General features: G+C 37.6%; 1 protein-coding gene and 1 long non-coding RNA gene across 2 annotated transcripts in view; both read left to right on the top strand.

Moving 5' to 3' along the window:
- Nucleotides 1-21,247, top strand: part of ZNF385B (zinc finger protein 385B) — a 313,747-nt gene that overhangs the window by 202,856 nt on the left and 89,644 nt on the right. Inside the window, exon 3 of the mRNA XM_034654810.1 lies at nt 17,790-17,932. Coding sequence (XP_034510701.1) covers nt 17,790-17,932 — 143 coding nt within the window. The remainder of the gene's footprint in view (nt 1-17,789; nt 17,933-21,247) is intronic.
- Nucleotides 1,868-10,354, top strand: LOC117801105. The gene is made up of 3 exons (XR_004623511.1): nt 1,868-2,040; nt 5,840-5,938; nt 10,295-10,354. It is a non-coding gene; the product is annotated as an uncharacterized LOC117801105 (long non-coding RNA).

Raw genomic sequence — 21,247 nt, 5'->3', positions numbered from 1 at the left:
TTGGAGGGCTGGTTAAAACACAGGTTTCTGGGTCACACTCCCAGAGTTTATAATTCTGCCGGTCTGGGATGGAGCCTGGGAATTTGCTCTGCTAATAAGTTCTCAGGTGATGCTGATGCTTCTGGTCTGGGGACCACACTTTGTACACTACCAAACTAAATGAAGGACCTATGGGAGGTACAAATAAAAGGTTTGGGAGTTTGAGGATGGACTAGTATGCCAGACCTGGGAATGTTCTGGAAAATATACTCCAGGAATTAAGCATGATTCAAAGGCAGGCAAAAAAGAATGGAATAATTTTCCTAGCTCCATTGAAGGAAAAATACATTGAAGGAAGTTAACAGCATAATCCCTTCTGAACACAGTTTTCTTGGGAGGGGTCTAGATTTTTAAATTTCGGTGTAGATTTTTTAAAATAAAATAAAAAATAAAAGTGAAAACCACATCAGTGACTATAAGTTTAGTTTATTTTTTTAAGTGGGAGGGGCAGAAGGAATCTTAAGCAGTCTCCACACCCAGCCTGGAGCCCTACATGGGGCTTGATCTCACGACCCTGAGACCATGACCTGAGCAGAAATCAAGAGTCTGATGCTTAACCAACTGAGCCACCCAGGCGCCCAATATAAGTTTACTTTAATCATGAACTAAATATTATGTGAGCAAGAAGTGTGCAATTGCTATTTGGGGGGAAATAAGTATAGAGCTAGTGTGCTATGTTCCATTTAGAATGGTATTTTGTTATTATTTGTAACAACTGAGATCATGGGGCTTGGAGATACACGCTAATTCTAAGAGCTGGTATTGTAATTACCATTCTGATTGCTGCATCTAATTATTCCCTTAGGTTTACCTGTCCCTGATAGTTACCATTTAAATCTGACATAAGCAGATATATAAAATCTCTGAATTTGGGTGGGTGCAGTTCGCTCTGTACATCACTAAAGTGTTGGCTGTGGTTGGCAAATGTTGCTAAGTTGCCCAACCAAAGGTGCAAAATCCTTCCTGACATTTAAAACGTCAGTCATTTCAAGTTTCTTTTATTCAGTCAAATGCCCACTAAGCTAACTCAGCAACATCAATGATAATCAGCCTAACATAAGCAAAACAACCTTTTAGTCATAGCCTTACTGTGTCACATGGATATATCAGAAACCTTGTTATGATCACATGGTCAGATGCCACTCCAGTGGCAGAGTAAGATTAGATATATGGGTAATAATGTATCATTTCAGTTCCAACCCTACACAACTGCTAATTTCATTATGATAATTCACCCACTTAACTGAAATTAGGTTTTTGGCATTGAAAAGAATAAACATCCCTATTAATGTTATCAACATCAAATTGTTACCTGCTTTAGTCTTTTTTAATTATATGCTGTGAATCTTTGCTTAAAACCTAAAAATGCACAGGAATGGAAGGAAATTCCTCAGGCCTAATGGCACATAAATTAATTATTCTGGGCTAAGAGAATATAGACAAAGTTCATGTTTTGAGAACACAGTCCTTTTTGAAATAAAAAGCAATTTTAAAATAAAGATTTAGTTGCCCACCTAGAAAAGAAAAAAAAAATCCCTTCAAGTCTAAGTGATACCAAAAATTCCAAATTGTTTTAACAAGTAAGTATTTTGAGAAAGTTGCTTTGCTTTGTTGGGAAGAAGAGGTGGGTGGCAGATGATTTGATTGCATTTTTTACCACGGCCGAGTAGTAGTTTCTGAGGAGCTAAAGCTGCTCAGAAAAATTACATGAAAGAAAGTAATTGTCAGTCTTTTAGGATATATTTGGTTCAGTGTCGTCAGAAGGTAGTCTGCCCTCTCCCTGGAATCAAGTTGCAAACACTATCCTCAATAGTAATTAGAGCTAAGGGGCAATTACAGGACGTATGATTTGTTCAGACGCACTGCCCGTTGGCTGTTTCCTAGCACCACATTTCACAGAAGCACCAGGTTGAAATGATGGAATTATTTATCTCTCAATGTAATACTTCGTACAGTGCTCGAATGCAGAAGTGAACGTGGACTGTAATCTTAAAAACGAAGGTAAGCATTGCTGGCTGATCAGCATTTACACCTTAGGGAACTTTTTCATGAAGTATGTGACAAAAATGTAAAACAGTTAAAATCAATTTCAGAGAAAAGTAGCAGAATTAGAGCAATAGAATTTGCTAATTTCACAACTCCCCTGCCCAATATCATCCTGGTTTTCCTAATTTGTTTTTATTTAAATTGTAATATTGGTTCACTTTGCTAAATATAATAAAGATGTGACTGATTGCCCGCATTTCCTTTATCTTTTTCCTTTTGAAGTTTGTCTCAGAATAACTAGTAGGTTAAAAATGAAATTCATGTTTAATCCAAGTATTTAGAACCCTCTCTCACTTTTCTCTTCTCTTCAGGAAGTATATTTAAGCTGATGATTGTACCTATTCAAGAATTCACGTTCAAACTGACAGAATAGTGGCTGGTAGCCTGTCACAAAATTAGGTGACGTGGGTGATTTGCAGTCTTGTCACATGATTTTTATGATGAGCATGTTTCAAGTTTTTAATGTTTCATCTAGTTCGAGTCAAAATTCAATGGCCTCAATGTTTATTTAGACCCTTGGGCATAGAAATCTCTCTGGAAACTAGGTAAGTTTAGCTCCTCAAGTGGGAGTATTGTCTGTTATAAGGATAGATGTAGTTTGTATGTATACAATAGATGATTGTGAAATTCTCATTTCTGTTTTAATGTTATCATTTTAGTTTTCCCCACCTAAAATTCCTTTTTTTTTCATTTTTGCCATTTTTAAAACATGAATAAATATTACTGTTAGGAAAGAACTTTAGAAGTCTTGGCACTAGGTAGATGTTTTTATCTCTTAGTCCCCAGTAGGATTTCAGGTGGTTTGGAAAATATTGAAAGAGCATCGACTTATTTTATTTTACCTCACTGGTGAATTAGAGGTGTAAACACTGAGGGTTCAGTAGACTCTTGCAAAAAATGAGTAGATTAAAGACCATGAGCCTTAATTTTTCCAAGGTGCTAGTACTCTGTGATGTGGGACTTCTTAGCAGACACTGGCTCTCGGTGTAGTTACCACAATTAGGCTTGTCCCTGATTTTGGAAGAAAATTTTTTTCTACCCTTGGGTCCATTGTTGGCTTCATTCTGTATATTTGCTTTGTCATGGAGCCCTTTCTCCCTGTGCACCGTTTTCTTCATCAGAACAATGTAGGATGATCAATCATAAACCATGTAACAAGTTAGATGTCTACTTAATGTATGCTAAAGCACCTGTGCTCCCCAACGGAACACTACAGTATTTGTATAACCCAGGACACTCGTGACAAATTGCTATAAAAATACACCACTGGGGGCACCTGGATGGCTCAGTCAGTTAAGTGTCTGACTTCTGCTCAGCTCTGATCCCGGGGTCCTGGAATCGAGTCCCGCATCCAGCTCCCTGCTCAGCGGGGAGTCTGCTTCTCCCTCTCCCTCTGCCTGCCACTCCCCCTGCTTGTGTGTGCACTCTCTCTGTCAAATACATAAATAAAATCTTAAAAAATATTTATATGTATTTATATATATATACATGCACACACATATATATACCACTGAATTCTGTGGTGAATTTAAGTTCTTACTTGCTCTACTCTGTCATGAGTATGGCAGATATTATCATGTGAGTGTATATAAAAACAATCTTCAGTGGTTGCAACTGACGTGACTACTTGAGACATAACTAACAATGTGACCTTCATCTAATTGTTTTATCTTGTTGCAGGGACAAACTTGTCCTGATATTAGTAAAATCGTCCTATTTGTCTTTTGATTTATAGAAGCAAATATTGAAAGCAAAATGAATGCTGGGAAAGAAGGCAAATGCCAAAGTTTGAATGCTTTCCAGTTCCCCGGCAGTACTATGGTGAGAGAGAGAGACAGACAAAGAGACAAGAGAGACCGACAAGTCCATATGCAGAAGTAGAAAGAGACGGAAACAAAGACCTGAGAGAGACAAGAGGGTTGAGAGAGGCAGAAAAGATAAACGGGGAGAGGGAGGGATAGTAGGGAGACCGTGAGAGATAAGAGAGGCACAGAGAAAGAAAGTGTTAGAGAAGAGAAGACAGACACATAAGTCAACCAACGTTTGGAAATAGTGATTGTGCAATTTTAGAACTTTGGGTTCTTTCTTGCATTTTCTTTAACTGGCAACATGCTTTGTCAAATAAAATACATTGAGCCCAGGTCTGTTGCTTTTCCATTTGTGTTGTTTAAAGCAAAGGGAGCTTAAAAGGCTGTTTGAAGTTCAGAAGAGACCAAGAGTCAAAACAAATGTTCTTCTGAAAAAAAGTATTTCCATTCCTTTCTGGCCTTATAAAGCAAATCATTGACAAGGAAAATGATGAGTGCTATGATTAAATTCTCTACTTTCCATGTGGCACCTTATTAAAAAATCATTATGTTTTTGACTTTTGGTGTTCACTGGGGAAGTGAGACAGAGTCATTTGAGAAGCCAAAAAGAAATTCATAGAAGAGAAACTGGTACAAAAGCAGTATAATGGTACAAAAATAAACATAATACACAGGGACAGGGGCGATCATTTATGATGGATCACTTCCAATGCAGAAAATCCTTGGGCTTTCACCGGAGGGCTTTATCTGATGCTGTTTTGCGTATCACTAGTGCCCCAGAAGCTGCCCGAATGATTGAAGCAAGTAGCCTCAATTTCTAGGATGTAGGACAATGGCAGAGTTCCAAGACATCAGGTCAAGGGTCGCCATTCCATTCAATACCCACTAAAGACCCTTTGGAGTGCGAGCATCCCCTAGGTCACAGGGCCCCGTGTTTCTAAGGGTAAGGGTGATATCACATTGTATCCCAGTTGCCCAGCTCCTCTGAGGAAATGATAACCCACTTAATTAAGTCGTTCCTGCTTATAGAGTTTTTGCTCTGCTCTACTTCATTCTATGCAGGTTTTGACAATTCGTTTAAAGATAAAAGGAAAAAAAATCATTTTAGGAGTGAGATGTTAGGAAATTCCAATTAAGGAATTGGTACTAATTCTAGTCCACTTTGTAAAAGTAAGCCAAAGTTAACCTCTCTTCCTTACCTTTTCAAATCCCCCTCACCTTTTGCCCCAGGTGAACCTCACTATCTCCCATTACTTACAATCTCTGCTCACCCCGTTCCTGGCATGTCCACATTAGTCACCTCATGCCAGGTTTCCACAGGGATGAAATGGCAACTTTCAAAGTCCCTGGCTGCCAAGTGGGAGCCATCTCTGAGGTTTCTGGATGAAAATGGCTTCTTGGCTGATGGAGGACCAAGAGTGGCCTCGTCTATGATGGCCACCAGGATTATAATCCGCTAGAATTTGTCTTGAATTCTCTGTAGTGAATTGTCATATGGAAGCCATGGAATATGTATGCAAAAAGGAAAAAGGGTTATAGCACAGTTGTGGCTGTCCTGTTTATTCCCAAATCCTGCTTTCTAGGAGCCTATTAATTTTTTTTAACATGGGCAATAACTTCTGAATAGCTTTGAAATGTTTAGTTAATATTTAAGCTAAGGAAACCTCTTTTCTGTACCAAGGTGGGAGTAGAGAGCACTGGCAGAGCAAATATTAACTCTGTTTCCTTAAATGGAGCAAGCTTCTGGAGGAAAAAATATCTTTTAAAGGACCATTAAGTAAACCACTATTCCTTTGCCCCCCATTTGGTTCTTAAATGCAAATAGCCAAGTCACTGAATGCAAGAACTGAAATTCTCTGAAACTAGGGGGTAAAACATTTTGTATCCTGGAGCTAGAATTTATAGCAGCTGCTGGATGTGTTGACCTCCTGAGTTGCTGTTTACAGCCTGTTCAGCCTGGCCCTTTTGTGAGCTGCAGAAGAGAGACCTAAAGACAGACCCAGAGGCCTCCATGGTCTTGCTGCTTTGATCTGCTCCAATGGAAGGTCAGTTGCCATAGCTTGGAAAAATGTGTCTTTTCAGATAGCATTTTTGTTGCAGTTACTGATAGTACTTCAGTATAAAAACCACCAACAAATGTATGTGTGCCTCCTGCTGGGAAGCTATTTGAATTAGTTATGTTCATAGACCTAAACAGTATGGCCGAAAGCATAGTTTTAATGGCGTTTGTTGTTCTCTTTTTTTATATCAATTGGAAATACTAAAAGAATTCTTTAAAATGAGGTGTTGCAATCAATCTTCCACTGTTCTTTAAAATAGAAAGAGATGTTGGCTGTTGGCCACACTGGCTTTTCTCCTTGATTTAAATTTCTTTCTTTCATTATTCATATTAATAGAACGTTAAAACTAAAATCTCATTGAAAAATGAATACTCCTGAATTTCAGTCAAACGTAAAAAGAAAACAGACCAACTACAAATCTATTTAAATTTTTAAAGAAGATCAAGACTTCAATATATGATTCTTGTACATCTTTGATTGTATAGACTTAAATATTCAAAACAATGTCTCTGGGCAATGGCAACTCTAAATGTGATTCTACCATCAGTCAGGTATCATGCTGGATTAAATTCTCTTAAACATTTATCTCATGAAAAATGAAGAGTAGATTCTTAAATTATGTTTACCTCTAAAATTTTATGAAATATAATTCCTCTAGAAGCATTCAGCAGTTTGAGAAACATAGTGGTTGGTTTTCCTAGGAAAGCCTGTCTTATTTGGAAGGTTTCTAAAATAAACCATGATTCCATGCGGCCATTAGGTCCTTTACATGCTGGGAAGGGAGAGCAAAAAGTTCCTCTGAAACAGAAAGAGGCTTCGCACTTCATGAAAGCATCTTGATGCCATAGACAGGAGTCACTGGGCAAATGTAGCGCAGGACCAACTCCCTACATCTTTGTGCCAGAAAGTTTCGTCAGGCTACCGTGACCTCCCAATCCATTCTTGACCTCAGACAATTTTAGTAAAGCCCTGTCTGGAGATAATTTTGGCTTCTCTAAAGACTTAGTAATTTAGGAACTAAGCACATGACATTCCCTTTTGATAAGTCAGGTGTATTAAAAACTATTTCAAAAAATGACAAAGCACTTGTCAGAATCCTGTTTTCCCTTCCTTAGCTTCTTTTCTTGTATGGTCACGCTTAATAATATCAGGTTACAAGTGGGAAAAAACGATAGTAAAGCAAAAGTGTAAATTCAGCTTCAGAGAAGACAATTGGTCCTCAAGACTTTTTTTGAGAACCACTTATCTTCTTTACTCAAATTCTGAAATTCTCAGATTTTTCAATTCTGCTTCCAAAAGGATGGCAACTAATGAAGTACGCCACGTTTAATCAAACTATATTTTGTACTATAGAGTAAAAAAAAAAAAAAAGCTTACCCTTTTTGCAACATTTAAATATAAGAAAGTCAGTGCATGAGCACAATATTCAGGTATAAATGAATCCCCACTTGGCTCTAAGTGTTCTATTGCCACACATTCAAAAAGCCATCCATTGAGTCTTAGTAAAAGACTCATCTTCTTGTGTAAAAGCTGGCATATGACTACTAAACCCAAAGGACACTGTAGCTTAAAATCTATCACGATGTGGCTTCACTGCTGTTTTTGATGCAGCACTTCATTATTGCCCATAAACTTCAGTGTGGTACTCAGAAGGATTTATTTTTAAATGCAGCACTCTGCCAGGATGCTGCTGTTGGAGCTCCTTGGAGGGAACCCTGAGGTGCCCGCAAGGGAGATTCAGGAGCAGAACTGCCAATTGTGAAGATTTTATAGACTCAGAGTTCTAGATACACATTTTTCTCTTTGACATCAGTAGATTCTGTGTCAGTCTCTTCTGTCCACTTATGAAATTCAGCAAGGAAGCATCAGCATTAAAGGGAGCTTTTATCTTCTCACAAATCATTTTGAGCAAAATCAGGCTGGCAGTGGAAAAAACATCATCTTCATCCTAAACATATACAAACTTGGCAGTCTTTGAAGATGTTCTTCTTATTGGAGAATTTTGCCTGTATTTTACAAAATAGTTACTAAAATTATTGTCACTAAACGCATTTAAAAAGTTTCTGTTGGAGAAAACATACAGAAGCATGCACAAAAGTGAAGAGTTGGATGAATGTATACAAACTTAACATACCTCTGTAAGTGGCAACAAGATCAAGTAGAAGAATTTCCAACACCCTACAAGCCCCTCCCATGCTCCCTTTTAGTCACTCCCTGCACCTTTCCTACAAGGATAGCCCTATCCCAACAGTAGAGATTCATTTTGCATGATTTTGTACTTTGTGTAAATTGGTATCATACAGAATGTTGATATGTGCCCTTCTTTCAGTTTTTTTCCTCAACATCACACTTGCAAGGTCTATTTGTTGTTGCATATAATTATAAATCATTTGTTCTCATTGCTATATTCCATTATGTGAATGTTTTATTGCATGAAGAACCAAAATTTTTTATTTCTACTGTTGATGGGTTAATTAGCTAATTTCCAGTTTGCTGCTATTATAAATAGTATTGCTATGAACATTCTAGTAGATATCCTTTCTATTGGGTAAAGACCTAGAGGTGGAATTGCTGAGTCATACGGTATGTATATATTCAGTTTTAGTAGATATGCTAAATAGTTTTTCAAAGTAGTTGTAACAACTGAGAGTGATTCGAAGAGCCACATGCACCCCAATGTTTATAGCAGCAATGTCCATAATTGCCAAAATATGGAAAGAGTCCAGATGTCCATCGACAGGTGAATGGATGAAGAAGATGTGGTAAAGATATAGATACAGATAGATATAGATAGATATAGACACACACAGAGAGGAATATTACTCAGTCATCAAAAAGAATGAACTCTTGCCATTTGCAGTGACATGGATGGAACTAGAGGGTATTACGCTAAGTGAAATAAGTCAATCAGAGAAAGACAAATGCCGTATGATTTCATTCATATGTGGAATTTAAGAAACAAAACAAATGAACATAAGGGAAGGGAAGGAAAAATAAAATAAGAGGAAAACAGAGAGGGAGGCAAACCATAAGATACCCTTAACTCTAGGGAACAAACTGAGGGTTGCTGGAGGGGAGGTGGAGGGGATGGAATAACTGGGTGATGGGCATTAAGGAGGGCACTTGGAGTAATGAACACTGGTTGTTGTATGCAACTGATGAATCACTGAATTCTATCTTTCAAACAAATAATGCAATATATTTTAGTTAAATTGTATTTAAATAAAAAACTTTTTAAAAACCCACACAAAGTAGTTGTAACAATTAACACTTACCAGAGGGGTGGTTGGTGGGGGGATGGGTTAAATAGGTGATGGGGTTTAAAGAGTACACTTATTGTGATAAGCACTAGGTGATGTATGGAAGTGATCAATCACTGTATTGTAAATCTGTAACTAGTATTATGCTGTATATTAACTAATTGGAATTTAAATAAAAACTTTAAAAAAAAACCAACCTGAAGAAAAAAAGAGTTCTAGTTTCTCCATATCCTTATTAACAATCTCAATCTTTCTTCACTGTAGCCATTTTATGGGTATGTAGTGATATCTCATTGCAGTTTTAATTTGCATATCCCTAATGACTAATGAAGTGAAGTACTTTTTCATGTTTACTGGCCATTTTAGTATATATTTTTGTGAAGCAGCTAATCTTCCACCCATTTTTTTTATCATGTTTTCATTTTCTTATTGCTCTTTAGGAGTTCTGTATTCTAGATTAAAGTTATTTGTCAAAATATATATCTTATTATAATCTCCCACTCTGTGGATTGCCTTTTCATTCCCTTGATATGTCATATTCCCAAAGCTTTATTCTTTATAGAGTATATGATCAATTTTTTTATGATTAACATCTTTTTTTAAAGATTTATGTGTTTATTTATTTATTTAAGATGGGGCGGGGGAGAGGCAGAGGAGGAGAGAAAATCTCCAGCAGACTCCTTGCTGAACGCATTGCTGGTCACTGGGCTTCATCACACAACCCTGATACCATGATCTGAGCCGAAATCAAGAGTGAGACGCTTAACTGACTGAGCCACCCAGGCACCCCTATAATTAATATCTTTTGTTGCCTATTTAAAATATCTTTGCTGCTCACCTGGGCGGCTCATTCAGTTGAGCATCTGACTGTTGATTTTGGCTCAGGGCATGATCTCATGGGTTGTGAGATTGAGCCCCACCTGGGGCTCTGTGGTTATCACGGAGTCAGTTTGGGATTCTGTTCCACTGCCACACCCCCTGCTTGTACGCACGCTCATGAGCTCTCTCTCTCTCTCTCTCTCTCTCTCTAGAATCAATAAATAAGGTTTTTTTTAAAAGATTTTATTTATTTTTTTGACAGAGATAGACAGCCAGTGAGAGAGGAACACAAGCGGAGGAGTGGGAGAGGAAGAAGCAGGCTCCTAGTGGAGGAGCCCAATGTGGGGCTCGATCCCAGAATGCCGGGATCACGCCCTGAGCCGACGGCAGATGCTTAACGACTGCCCCACCCAGGCACCCCTCAATAAATAAGTTTTTAAAAAAAGAAAAAAGAAATCTTTGCCTACTCCCAAGTTCATTTAGATGTTCTGCTTCTTTTCTTTTTCTTGTTTTACCTTCTAAACCAGATATGCTTAAGAATATCTTGAAGGCTTAAAGTTTTGAACTTTAATACATTTAATTTTCTCCATGTTTTTTGTTTATGCATTTCCCTCCACCATTCTCCCATATCCACCTCTCAAAATACCAACCACTCCTCAAGGCTTATCTTAAGAAATAACTCATATTTGAAAACATTTATGAACCCAACTCCTAACCAGATGGAATTTTTTTCTTGAAACTCTTCAGCATTTTATTGATAATTTATGATCCCTTACATATCCTGCCTTTTATAAGTATTAATGAACTTAAGTATTTATGCCCTCCTGGGATATGGCATAGTGTGAGAGGAGTAGGAACGGTTCATAACTACAGTAACCAAAGCTTATTGAACACTTGCTATTTGTCAGGTGTGGGATTAAGCATTTTGCATAGAAAGATCTCAATTCGTACTCCTCCTGGTCCTATGCTGTAGCTACTCTTATTTTTGCCAATTTATAAAACAGAAAATAGAGGTATAAAGAAATACAATCACTTGTCCATGTGTTATAGGATTTCTTTCTCCTTTGGTGCCCACCGTTCTGGGTCATGCCACTTCCAAGAATGAAGAGGTAGACCAGACAGAGCGGTGGGCAGCAAAGCAAGGTGTATTGAGCAATAGCAAAGTGATAATACAAAGCTTCCGAAGAGGGAGGGGACTCGAGAGGGTTGCCACCGGAGTTTCTAAGTCTAGGGGTTTTTATGGGCTCCTTGGCAGGCTGTTTTAATCTGATTAACTCTCCATGTGCCTGTCGTCCAATCAGGTTTTTGTCATCTGTCTATCACGTGGGAAAGGGTGCAGGGCTCCTTCCAGGGTGTTGTAAAATCCTCCTAAGGGCGGTTTCCTCTTAGGGCAGGGCCCCTTGTCCCTGCCTGCCTTTCTTCCAACTATTCTTCATCACAAGTTTGCACAACAAGAAAGTGGTAGACCTGAAAGTCATCAACTTTCTCCTGAATTGTTACAGTTCACATGTGTAGAACAGCATTGCCTGAAGGACATGCCAAGCGTTATAATCATTCCAGAAGCTCTTTGGGGGGAAAAAAAAGGATTGGTTCATGCTCAAGAAATGGAAAGTAGAAATTATATCTGCCTAGACATTCACAGTGCCCGTTAGTATATTATAAGCTCCAAGATGTCTTACAAAAAAGAGCCATTTTAAACTTTGTTGAAGCCAGCATTTTCTAAATGTATTTGAGGACAGAATCTTTTTCACTTAACAACTTCACATATAACCTACTTTATGGAATAATGGCTGGACTTTAGAGCCAGATAAGCAAGAGCTTAGACCCAGGCCCTACTACATACTAGGTGATCTCAATCTCTTTAAGCCTCACCTTTCTCATCTGTAAAATGGGGATAATAATACAAACCTCATAGAATTGTATTATAATTTAATAAAATAAGGACACAAATCACTTAGCAATACCTCACATAGAGTAAAATCTCATTGACTGGTAGTAGTTGTTATTATTTTATCTTCTCTTAAAAAGTAAAATAAATCCTGTCTGATTCAATTTATAATCTCTGTAGCTGTCAGGACTATGCCTTTACAACAGTTCCTCCATAAGTATTTATCTAATTAAATAATACTATTATTTGGGGAAGGTTATTTCTAGATAAATATATTCTAGAAGCACGTCCTATAGAGTATTTTTTAAAATCTTATGTATTGTAGTTATTTCAGTATCGTATACTACATTAGAGTCAACTAAGTTCCAACTAATTCCCAGCTTCAAAGGAGATCCAACATTTTAAATATCTTAATTCGATGGTAAAATGCTATCTGCAGCTGGTGAATGTGTCTGTATAACTGAAGTGTTTTCAAGTTTGCAATTTGGTGACCATAGCAAAGAACAGAAATAGTAAAGAACAGAATTCAGTAGTCAAATTTCCTGGTTTCAGTATTGTCTTCTCCATGTACAAATGTATGTGATTGAGCTTCTGTTCTTTGTGACTCAGTTTCTCATCTGTAAAATGGGACTAGTGATAGTATCTTGCTTACTCAGTTATTGTGAAAATATATGTATATGATATACATATACTCTTAGCATATATACAAATGAGTATATAATATATAACATTGTATAAGGACATAAATGCTATAAATGTATAGTTTAATACACATAAATGAGTATATATAGGTATACATGTACAAATATGTATATATTCTTATCTGTGTGTATACTTCTGTACACGCATACTGTAATGTACTTAGGGTAGGAAAGGCACATAATCTGCACTATAAAAATGTTATCTGTTATTATTATTACGTGGTCTTTTCAGAAACAAAACCCTTTATCAGTCACATCTCCTATTCACATAGCCACCTCCTTGTGACACACTTTATCTCTTGATGAATTTGTTTTCCTCACATGTTAGACTGCTGAAAGAATGGAAATGATGAGAGAGGTGAAAAAGAGATGCTGGGTGGTGATTGTTGTGGTTAAGAGGGAAAGTTACTCAAGGTAAGAGGCAACATAGCTGGGAAAGCAGTAAAAAGAGAAAACTGAGTTTGGTAGGACTTCTGAAGTGCCACTCATTTTAATTTCTTTAAAGACATCTCTGGGGGTTCTATAATTGGCATTGCCGCCACCTGATAGACTTTTATATGTTAAGTTTTTTATTTCAGTACTCACCAGGGCAGACATACATAATAATGGCATAAGAAAAAACTACTTCTATGGGATATAGAATAGATTTGATCTCATTTGGTAAATGCTTCTCCATACAGTTTTTCTGTGACTTTGGCATTTCCTTCTTCTAACACTGAGGTCTTCTGTCTGCTCATGTTATGGTACATAGAGAAGAGTCACTAGGAAGCTATCCCCTGAATCTTCAAGATTATGTTTCTAAAGGTCAAAGACTAAGGCAGTAATTCCACGTGTCACCTAACCCTCAAATGGGGTTTTATTGTGATGGATTACAACATAATCCGTTGACAAAATAAAGCACCTATTATGTTACAGAGGCAGTTGGCTGAATAATAGTTTTATGATCATAGTGGTGAGTTGTCTTTCTCATATTATTGGCTTAATAGTTATAGATGAATACAGCTTGGATTTTACAATGAAGATGAAATTTGGGGGAGCGGGTTAATTGCCTTCTTATGGGCAAGTATATGAACATGTGCAGTTTCCATGTGAGAGGGATGGCTGTTAGATCTTTGGGGTATGCATGCATGCTTGTGTGTATTTCATTTTAGGTCAGGGAGTTTGATTTATATATACAGCAAGTGATATAAAAATCTTTATTGATAGGGAGCTTGGGTGGCTCAGTCAGTTGAGTGTCCAACTTGTGATTTTGGCTCAGGTTATGATCTCAGTGTCCTGGGATCGAGCCCCCAGGTCTGGCTCCACACTCTGTAGAAAGTCTGCTTGAGATTCTCTCTCTCCCTCTCCCTCTGCCCTTCAACCCTGCTCTCTAAATAAATGAAAAAATAAAATCTTTTAAAAAATGAAAAATCTTTATTATCAAATAAGTTGGAGCCCTATTATGACTTGATTCATTATGATATATACAAGATTATATCCTATGCTTTGAAATAGAACTAATATAGGAGGTGTCTTACATAATTTGGCCAAATAGTTCATACAAAAGACAAAGGCTGGTCCTGTCCCATGAGCATAGCAATGTAAAAGATATATTATATCATGCTTTATGCTCGTTATATTCTCAACCCTTTCTTTTTTCTCTGCAAATTTAAAGGTAACTAAGCATTTTCTTCCAGGGTACAATGTATTCTGGACTAATTTCTGCTTGTATTTCCCACCAATTTTTGGGCATCCCAAGGTGAGGAGAAATGCTTCCCAGCAGCAGGAACAGCAGCAAAATCTGGAATAAGGTGACAGAGGAATTAAAGCCTGACCTAATTTGTACAAAAAAGCACTTTATCCCCATTCATTTCCCATTTGCAAAAACTTCCTTTGAAGCAGTGGGTCTAGGTGAAGTGACAGGAAAAGCAGGTTTTAAATGTGGAAACAGCAAGGTTAAGGTGAGGAGAATTGATGAAAGCAGTTTATATTTATTCAGGAGATCTACCAGTACTTTAAACAATCTGCGTTTAACATGGCAAATTGTCATTAAAATGCTAATGAATGGTAAACAGCTGCTAAGTTTTTATGCTAATGAATGGTGGGTGCTAAGTAGTTCTCAAGCCTTGTCTTTATTAGCATAGATATTTGATTGGGTAAAGGGGATCATTGTGCATTCTGACCTTTGCTGATGGAGCAATCTGTTTGTCAAGTTCCATGCTGCATTATGTTTGATTTGAGTTTGTTAGTACGAAATGACTCTTGCCAGGCGCCCCGATACCTTGTACTACATGGGCTTTAAGAATTTTGCTTTTGGTGTAGGGAGACCCATGATGGCAAAATAATTTGTCCATCAGGCAGCTTTAAGTCAAATAATTCTGTATACTTTTTGGACTTTAGACTTTTGACAATTATAATAATTGTGAGTTGTAAAAGGCCATTAGTCTAAAATAAGAAATACCTTTTTTTTTTCAATTTAGCTAAGATTTTAAAGTAAAGCTTTTAAAATAAAGATTTTAGTAAGTGCTTCTGTATCAGCGGAATACTGACATAATATATCATCTTGGATCTACAAGCTCTGAAGTTAGCAGTGAATGTAACATTACCTAATTAGAAGAAAAATGTATAATTAAATACAGGGTGGTTATATGAATGCCAGACTGAGATCAGAGTATGTACTTTGGCATCAGAAAAACCATTACTGTTTGATCTATACTTTTGGTTGATTCTATTTTTGCTGAGTCCTCCTCTATATTCCCTAATGGATGGGGCTGACCTAAAGACTTGCCATTACAGATAAAATGTTTCAGATGCCTTTTTCTTTTTTTTTTTTTTTTCTGTTTTGAGGATCAATGTAAATGAGGCATGATAGTCCATTTAACACTATTACTAATAATGCTCTGGAATGATCTGAAATATAATGCAGAGTTTATTAAGGAAATCTATTATCAAAAAATATATCATTGAAATAGAAATTGTAATTATTCTGGAACACTGTGTGAGAACATTGGAGGAAATTTTAATAGTTGGAGCATTTTCCCATACTGTTTATTTCTCCTTGAAGTCAGTAGGAGATTTTTGGCATATAATTTGTGGTCCTACATAGACATGCCGGGAGAAATTGGAACCCTCATACACTGCTGTGGTACTATAAAATGGTTCAGCCATTTTGTAAAACAGTCTGAAAGTTCTCAAAAGGTTAAACTATATGATTACCATATGACCCAACAATCCCCAATTCTACTCTTGAGTATATACCTAAGAGAACTGAAAATTTACCTCCACACAAAAACTTACAGACAAATATTCATAGCAGCATTGTTCCTAATAGCTCAAGTGTGGAAATAACCCAAATGCCCATCAACTGATGAATGAATAAGGAAAAAAGTGTTTACATCTACAATAGGATGTAATTCAGCCATTAAAAGGAATGAAATTCTCATACATCTACAACAGGGATGAACCTTGAAAACTTTATGCCAAGTGAAAGAAGCCAGTCACAAAAGAACTCATATTGTTTGACTTCATTTCTTTATCTTAAAGATCTTATTTATTTGACACAGAGAGAGAGAGAGAGAGCACATGCAAGTGGACAGAGTCGCAGGCAGAAGCAGGCTCCCCGCTGGGCAGGGAGCCCAATGCAGGGCTCGCTCTCGATGCCAGGACCCTGCTCATGACCTGAGCCAAAGGCAGGTGCTTAACTGACTGAGCCACCCAGGCACCTCTGTTTGACTTCATTTAAATGTAATGTTCATAACAGGGGCGCTTGGGTGACTCGGTTGAGCAGCCAACTCTTGATTTCAGCTCAGGTCATGATCTCACACTAGTGAGATCGAGCCCCGTGTCAGGCTCCACACTTAGCACGGAGTCTGCTTCAGATTCTCTCTCTCCCTCTTCCTCCCCCTCCGCCCCTACCCCCTGCTTGTGCACACGCATATGCTCAGTTACTCGCTCTCTCTCTCAAGTAAATAAAATATTTAAAAACAAATTAAAAAAAAAAATGAAATGTCCGCAATAAAAAAACCTAGAAACAAAGTAGATTAGTGGTTGCTGGAAGATGGGGGTGTTGAGAGGAAATGGGGAATGACTGTTAATGGGTATGGAATTTCTTTTAGGGATTGTGAAAATGTTCTAAATTGATTGTGGTAATGTGCACAGCTCTGTGGATATGCTAAAAACCATGGAATTCTACACTTTAAGTGGGAGAATTGTCTGGTATGTGCATTATATCTCAGTAAAGTTACTATATTAAAAAAAAAAAAAAAAAAGGCGTGCCAGAGCCTGTCTCCGGCAGGGTCACCTGCACTGGCAGCAGCCACACTTCCCTGCAGTAGATGCAGGCTTTGGAAGCAGCTCGCTGCTGGAGAGAAGACCTTTAAACCTCCCACACATGGGTTAGCCCAGATGCCCAAAGAGATGACAGCTAATGTAATTGTTAAAAAGGGGTAGTTGTTACAATAATACAAGGTTCATTAGAATTCAAGTTGGAGACAAATATTTTGAGTTTCTGTCCTAACTTGTTGCTGTCCCCCAAAACCCTGCCCCACCTGGGCAGTAATCACTCCCTTTAGCAGGAATCACTCCTTTAAGGTTCTCTAACTATCCAATGTCTAGACTACTGATTTCCCTCAAAGTAAGGGCAACTTTAAGTTTGTTTTTTTGTTTTTTTTTTTTTTAGAGATAAAATTGTTTGAGTCATAATTTTCTTGGGAGCAGGCAGTAACTGTGAGTCCAAGGTTTTTTCCCCTTGTAAAAACCCTATAATTATCTCTGATTTGCATAAAACATGCCTACCAGCCATTCAATAACTCTGAATAGTAAAGAGCATCTGGCTGCAGGAGGCTCCTCCCCTCCTCTCTCCCACATTTTGGGTGAGTCAGAGACAACGGTTGAACAACAGGATGACCTCATTCGGCCCCACCTGCCAGCCGGATCCGGGTAGTATGTACCTTGACGGTCTGAGCAGCCCTTGGCCCTCGCCATAGGGAAGTATTCTGCCTCACTGTCTTACATCATGACAAGAAGACCCTTTTTAACTGTATTTTCTCCTCCAGTGCCGTTTGCTTACTTTCAGCATAACTCTCTTGCTCTCAGGTTGCAGCTCAGCCGTCCTATTTCCGCACGGTAGGTTGGGGAGGGAGATGGATATGAGCAAGAGATTGAATTCATTTTTGTCTTGTTCTTGGCAGGCAGTACATGCCACACTACCACCCTTCCTGCTCTTGTGCGCACACCTACCCTGATGATGCAGCCTTCACTGGATATCAAACCATTTATGTCTTTTCCAGTGGACAGTAGTTCTGCTGTTGGGCTCTTTCCAAATTTTAACACAGTGAGTAAATGCATTTGTATTTTATCTGTGTCCTCTCCAATCTCTTTCATTACAGTTGTGAATAGGCATTAGATGTAACCTGTTTCCAAAGTGTGTACTTTTAGACCTTGTATTGATTACACTGATAGCTGTATCATGGAAGATAATCCTTCTCCCATGGGAGTTAGTCCAAACAATAGCCAGCATATTTATTTTACAGATATTTCCCCAGGTGACTTTTCACCTGTGGCCTTGAGCAATTTTGATAGCCTTCAGTGGCTTGGGAACCCATATTATTTCTGGGATGCTGTTCACATGCTCAGGAACACAATTTAGAGACACCAAGCCACGTTGATTTTTCCCTACTACTAGGAAGAAAGAAAGAGTTTGCTTTGACTACCTGGATACACTTTTATTTGGGACATATTTTAGGTCTTATAGAAACAGAATTTTTATTGGGAAGTTATTGTGGGTTACATGAATGTGACTTTATTATTTTAAAAAAACTCATTTTAAAATCTATGTATTAATTATCTGCGTGATACTTTGGCATTCCTTTTAAAACATACAAGAAATATTAGTGCATCACCTGTAATTACCAGTGTTCTTCATTCAGGTCAGCTGACTGTTTATCTGAATGAACGACATTTTGTAGGCATGCCAAGTGGAGCATGACACTTTAAACAATAGAATTCAGCATAAAGTCAGCCTACAGCCAAATGCTAGGCTTGTAGGAAGAGAAAAGGTTAAACAGTTGAGGTGATTGTATGAATTATTTGTTTAGTCAATAAATGCAGTCAGTTGGGGCACGATGGTCTTCATGAATGATACAGCATGATAGACGCCGCCATCATCAAGCTGAAGAATTGCATTATCAACACCACCAGACAGTGGGCATTTGAAGGACTGCCAAGCGTTCCCTTTTGCAAACTTATCTTCTGTATGAAGTGAAACAGAAAGAGGATTTTTCCTCCAGGGTGGTACATAAAATCTGCTGACAGGCCTTCTGTCATGGCTTAGTGTTGTAAGGTAATGAGGGGGTAGGGGATCAGCCCACTGTTTAAGGAGCACTGGCTTTGACTTAGCAAATAAACAGTTGAATGTTTTTATCTTTTCTGGGTTTTTCAAAGACAAGTCAAACAGTTAAAAAAAAAAAAAAGGAAAGGAAAGAAAGGCATAAACAGGTGAGCATCATTTCTAGTGCAGTGGAGCAGTGCGGGGAGAGAAATCATGCCTGCCCGGATCACATGCATCCATCAGGAGTGACCACCCAAAACACCACATGGTGACATTTCATGGAACTTGAACTCAAACGTGCCGCTTGCATACTCTACAGAAACACGGCTGATACATTCCAAACATAATTGAATTAAGCTATACTGCTTCAAACACTTACTAGGTATTTGTATTTTGATTACTGTGCATTTGGGAGACAGCATTTGTAGCCACTGCGGGGGTCTGGCCGCTGTCAGGAAGCAGCACTGATGATGTGGGGAGGCATGGACGGCTCCTACTGGAGTTCATTGTTTCTCACACAAATAATACATGGATAGTTATTTCAAAGATTCAAATAAAATATTAGCATTCGAAGCAAAATGTGTGAGTCACCATTCCCTGCCCCTATGTAATGTTTACTCCCTTCGTTAGAAGAAAGTACCCCTATATGCATCCTGCTCTCCCCCTTCTAGAAGGATGTTATGTACATACTTAATAGGAACATGATCACAGTTGTCTGTGTCTGCTTGGCACTATTCTGCAAGTGACTGGGTTTTTTTTCTAAGTTACTTTTTTCAACTATCAAAATGTCTTATATATATATATATCTCTGTTTTTAAGAGCTATAAAAAATGGAAAGAGTGTCTTCATAATGTTTTTTTAGGTAAACATACAGCTTCATAATGGGTTACTAATGTTGTATAGGCTGATAGACACACTAACTTGCCTTTTTTTTGGTTCTATTTAGCAACTACCTGGAATATTTGAGAAAACCCAAAGAATAATTCTAATAGAAGTTCACTTTTTTCTTCTTGGAAGACAATAAACTTGTAATTTTCAAATGAAAATACTTTTGGTTAAGGTGAAGAATATAGCAAAGATCTACATGAAATAATCATTTCACTCTCTATATTACATTACATTACGTTACATTACATTACATTACATTACATTACATTACATTACATTACATTACATTACATTACATTACATCCAAACCATTTGGTGGACAGAGCACTTCTGGTAGTATATTAAAAATTAAGTCATTGCAAGTGGGACCCTCTATCATCTGGTAAATAAATGAATTTTTAGGATCATTGGGTTACCTATGATTTTGCACTGAGTTACAGTTTGGATTACTCTAAACCTTTTCCTATAGATTTCTCTATTCCAGCATCTACCTCATCTAGTAGATTTCCTAGGACAATTTCATAAAAGTCGTTGTCCACATATTTCTAGGAAAACATTTTTATATCACTAATAATAATTATACTAGATCACTATAGATTGATGATGTTTTATATCCCTCAAAGAACTCAAGTCTTAGAACATTTTAGTAGACCATGTAATTCCTACTGTCTAGTGGAGGAGAGAGAGTTAGTAAAGGAAGAACTGAGACTTGAATCAGAATCTCCTAACTTCGGGGGCACCTAGCTGACTCAGGCGGTTGAGCATGCTACTCTTGATCTCAGGCTTGTGAGTTTGAGCTCCCCACACCCACCCCAGTTGGGTAAAGATTACTTAAAAATAAAATCTTAAAAAAAAAGAAAAAAAAAAACTAACCTCCAAAGTCATGTTCCTTCTCATCCATGTCTTTGGCTCTTTTGGTCCATGTTACCGCCCCCATCATTCAATGTGAACAAAGCTCAATGAGAAATCTTTCATGCTCTTCTCTGGAAGCATGGTAGGTAATTTTCAGCAGAATCATTAAGTAGAAAGAGGAAAGAACTTTTTGAATATGCAAAATGGACCTCTGCAAACAATACCTTTAGGGCAGAATGTATTTTAAAAATTTAAAATTTCTTGTTAGCAAATTTTAAAAGTATATTCAATAGTCCACTTATTCTTTGAAAAGCAAGGTGAATGCATTATAATCACTCTTTTTAACCAAGGATAGTATTAGTAAATGTAAGGAATATATTTTAACTCATAATTATTATCAGAAGGCTAGAAACAGTATATTTTGACTCCATAGCTGAGAGTTTGGGAATTTTGAAGTTTTGTTTTCTACTTTTAGTGGATTTTAAAAATACCTATAAAGTAATGGTTTCTCCTGTTTTTGTAGTGGAGTATGATAATGTTACATGAGAATTATAGCAAGACTGAAATGGGATTCTGTCA

Source organism: Ailuropoda melanoleuca, chromosome 2 (assembly GCF_002007445.2).
Source record: "Ailuropoda melanoleuca isolate Jingjing chromosome 2, ASM200744v2, whole genome shotgun sequence".
NCBI lineage: Eukaryota > Metazoa > Chordata > Mammalia > Carnivora > Ursidae > Ailuropoda > Ailuropoda melanoleuca.
Note: the sequence above shows the minus strand (reverse complement) of the source record. Positions and strands in the feature narration are given on the sequence as shown.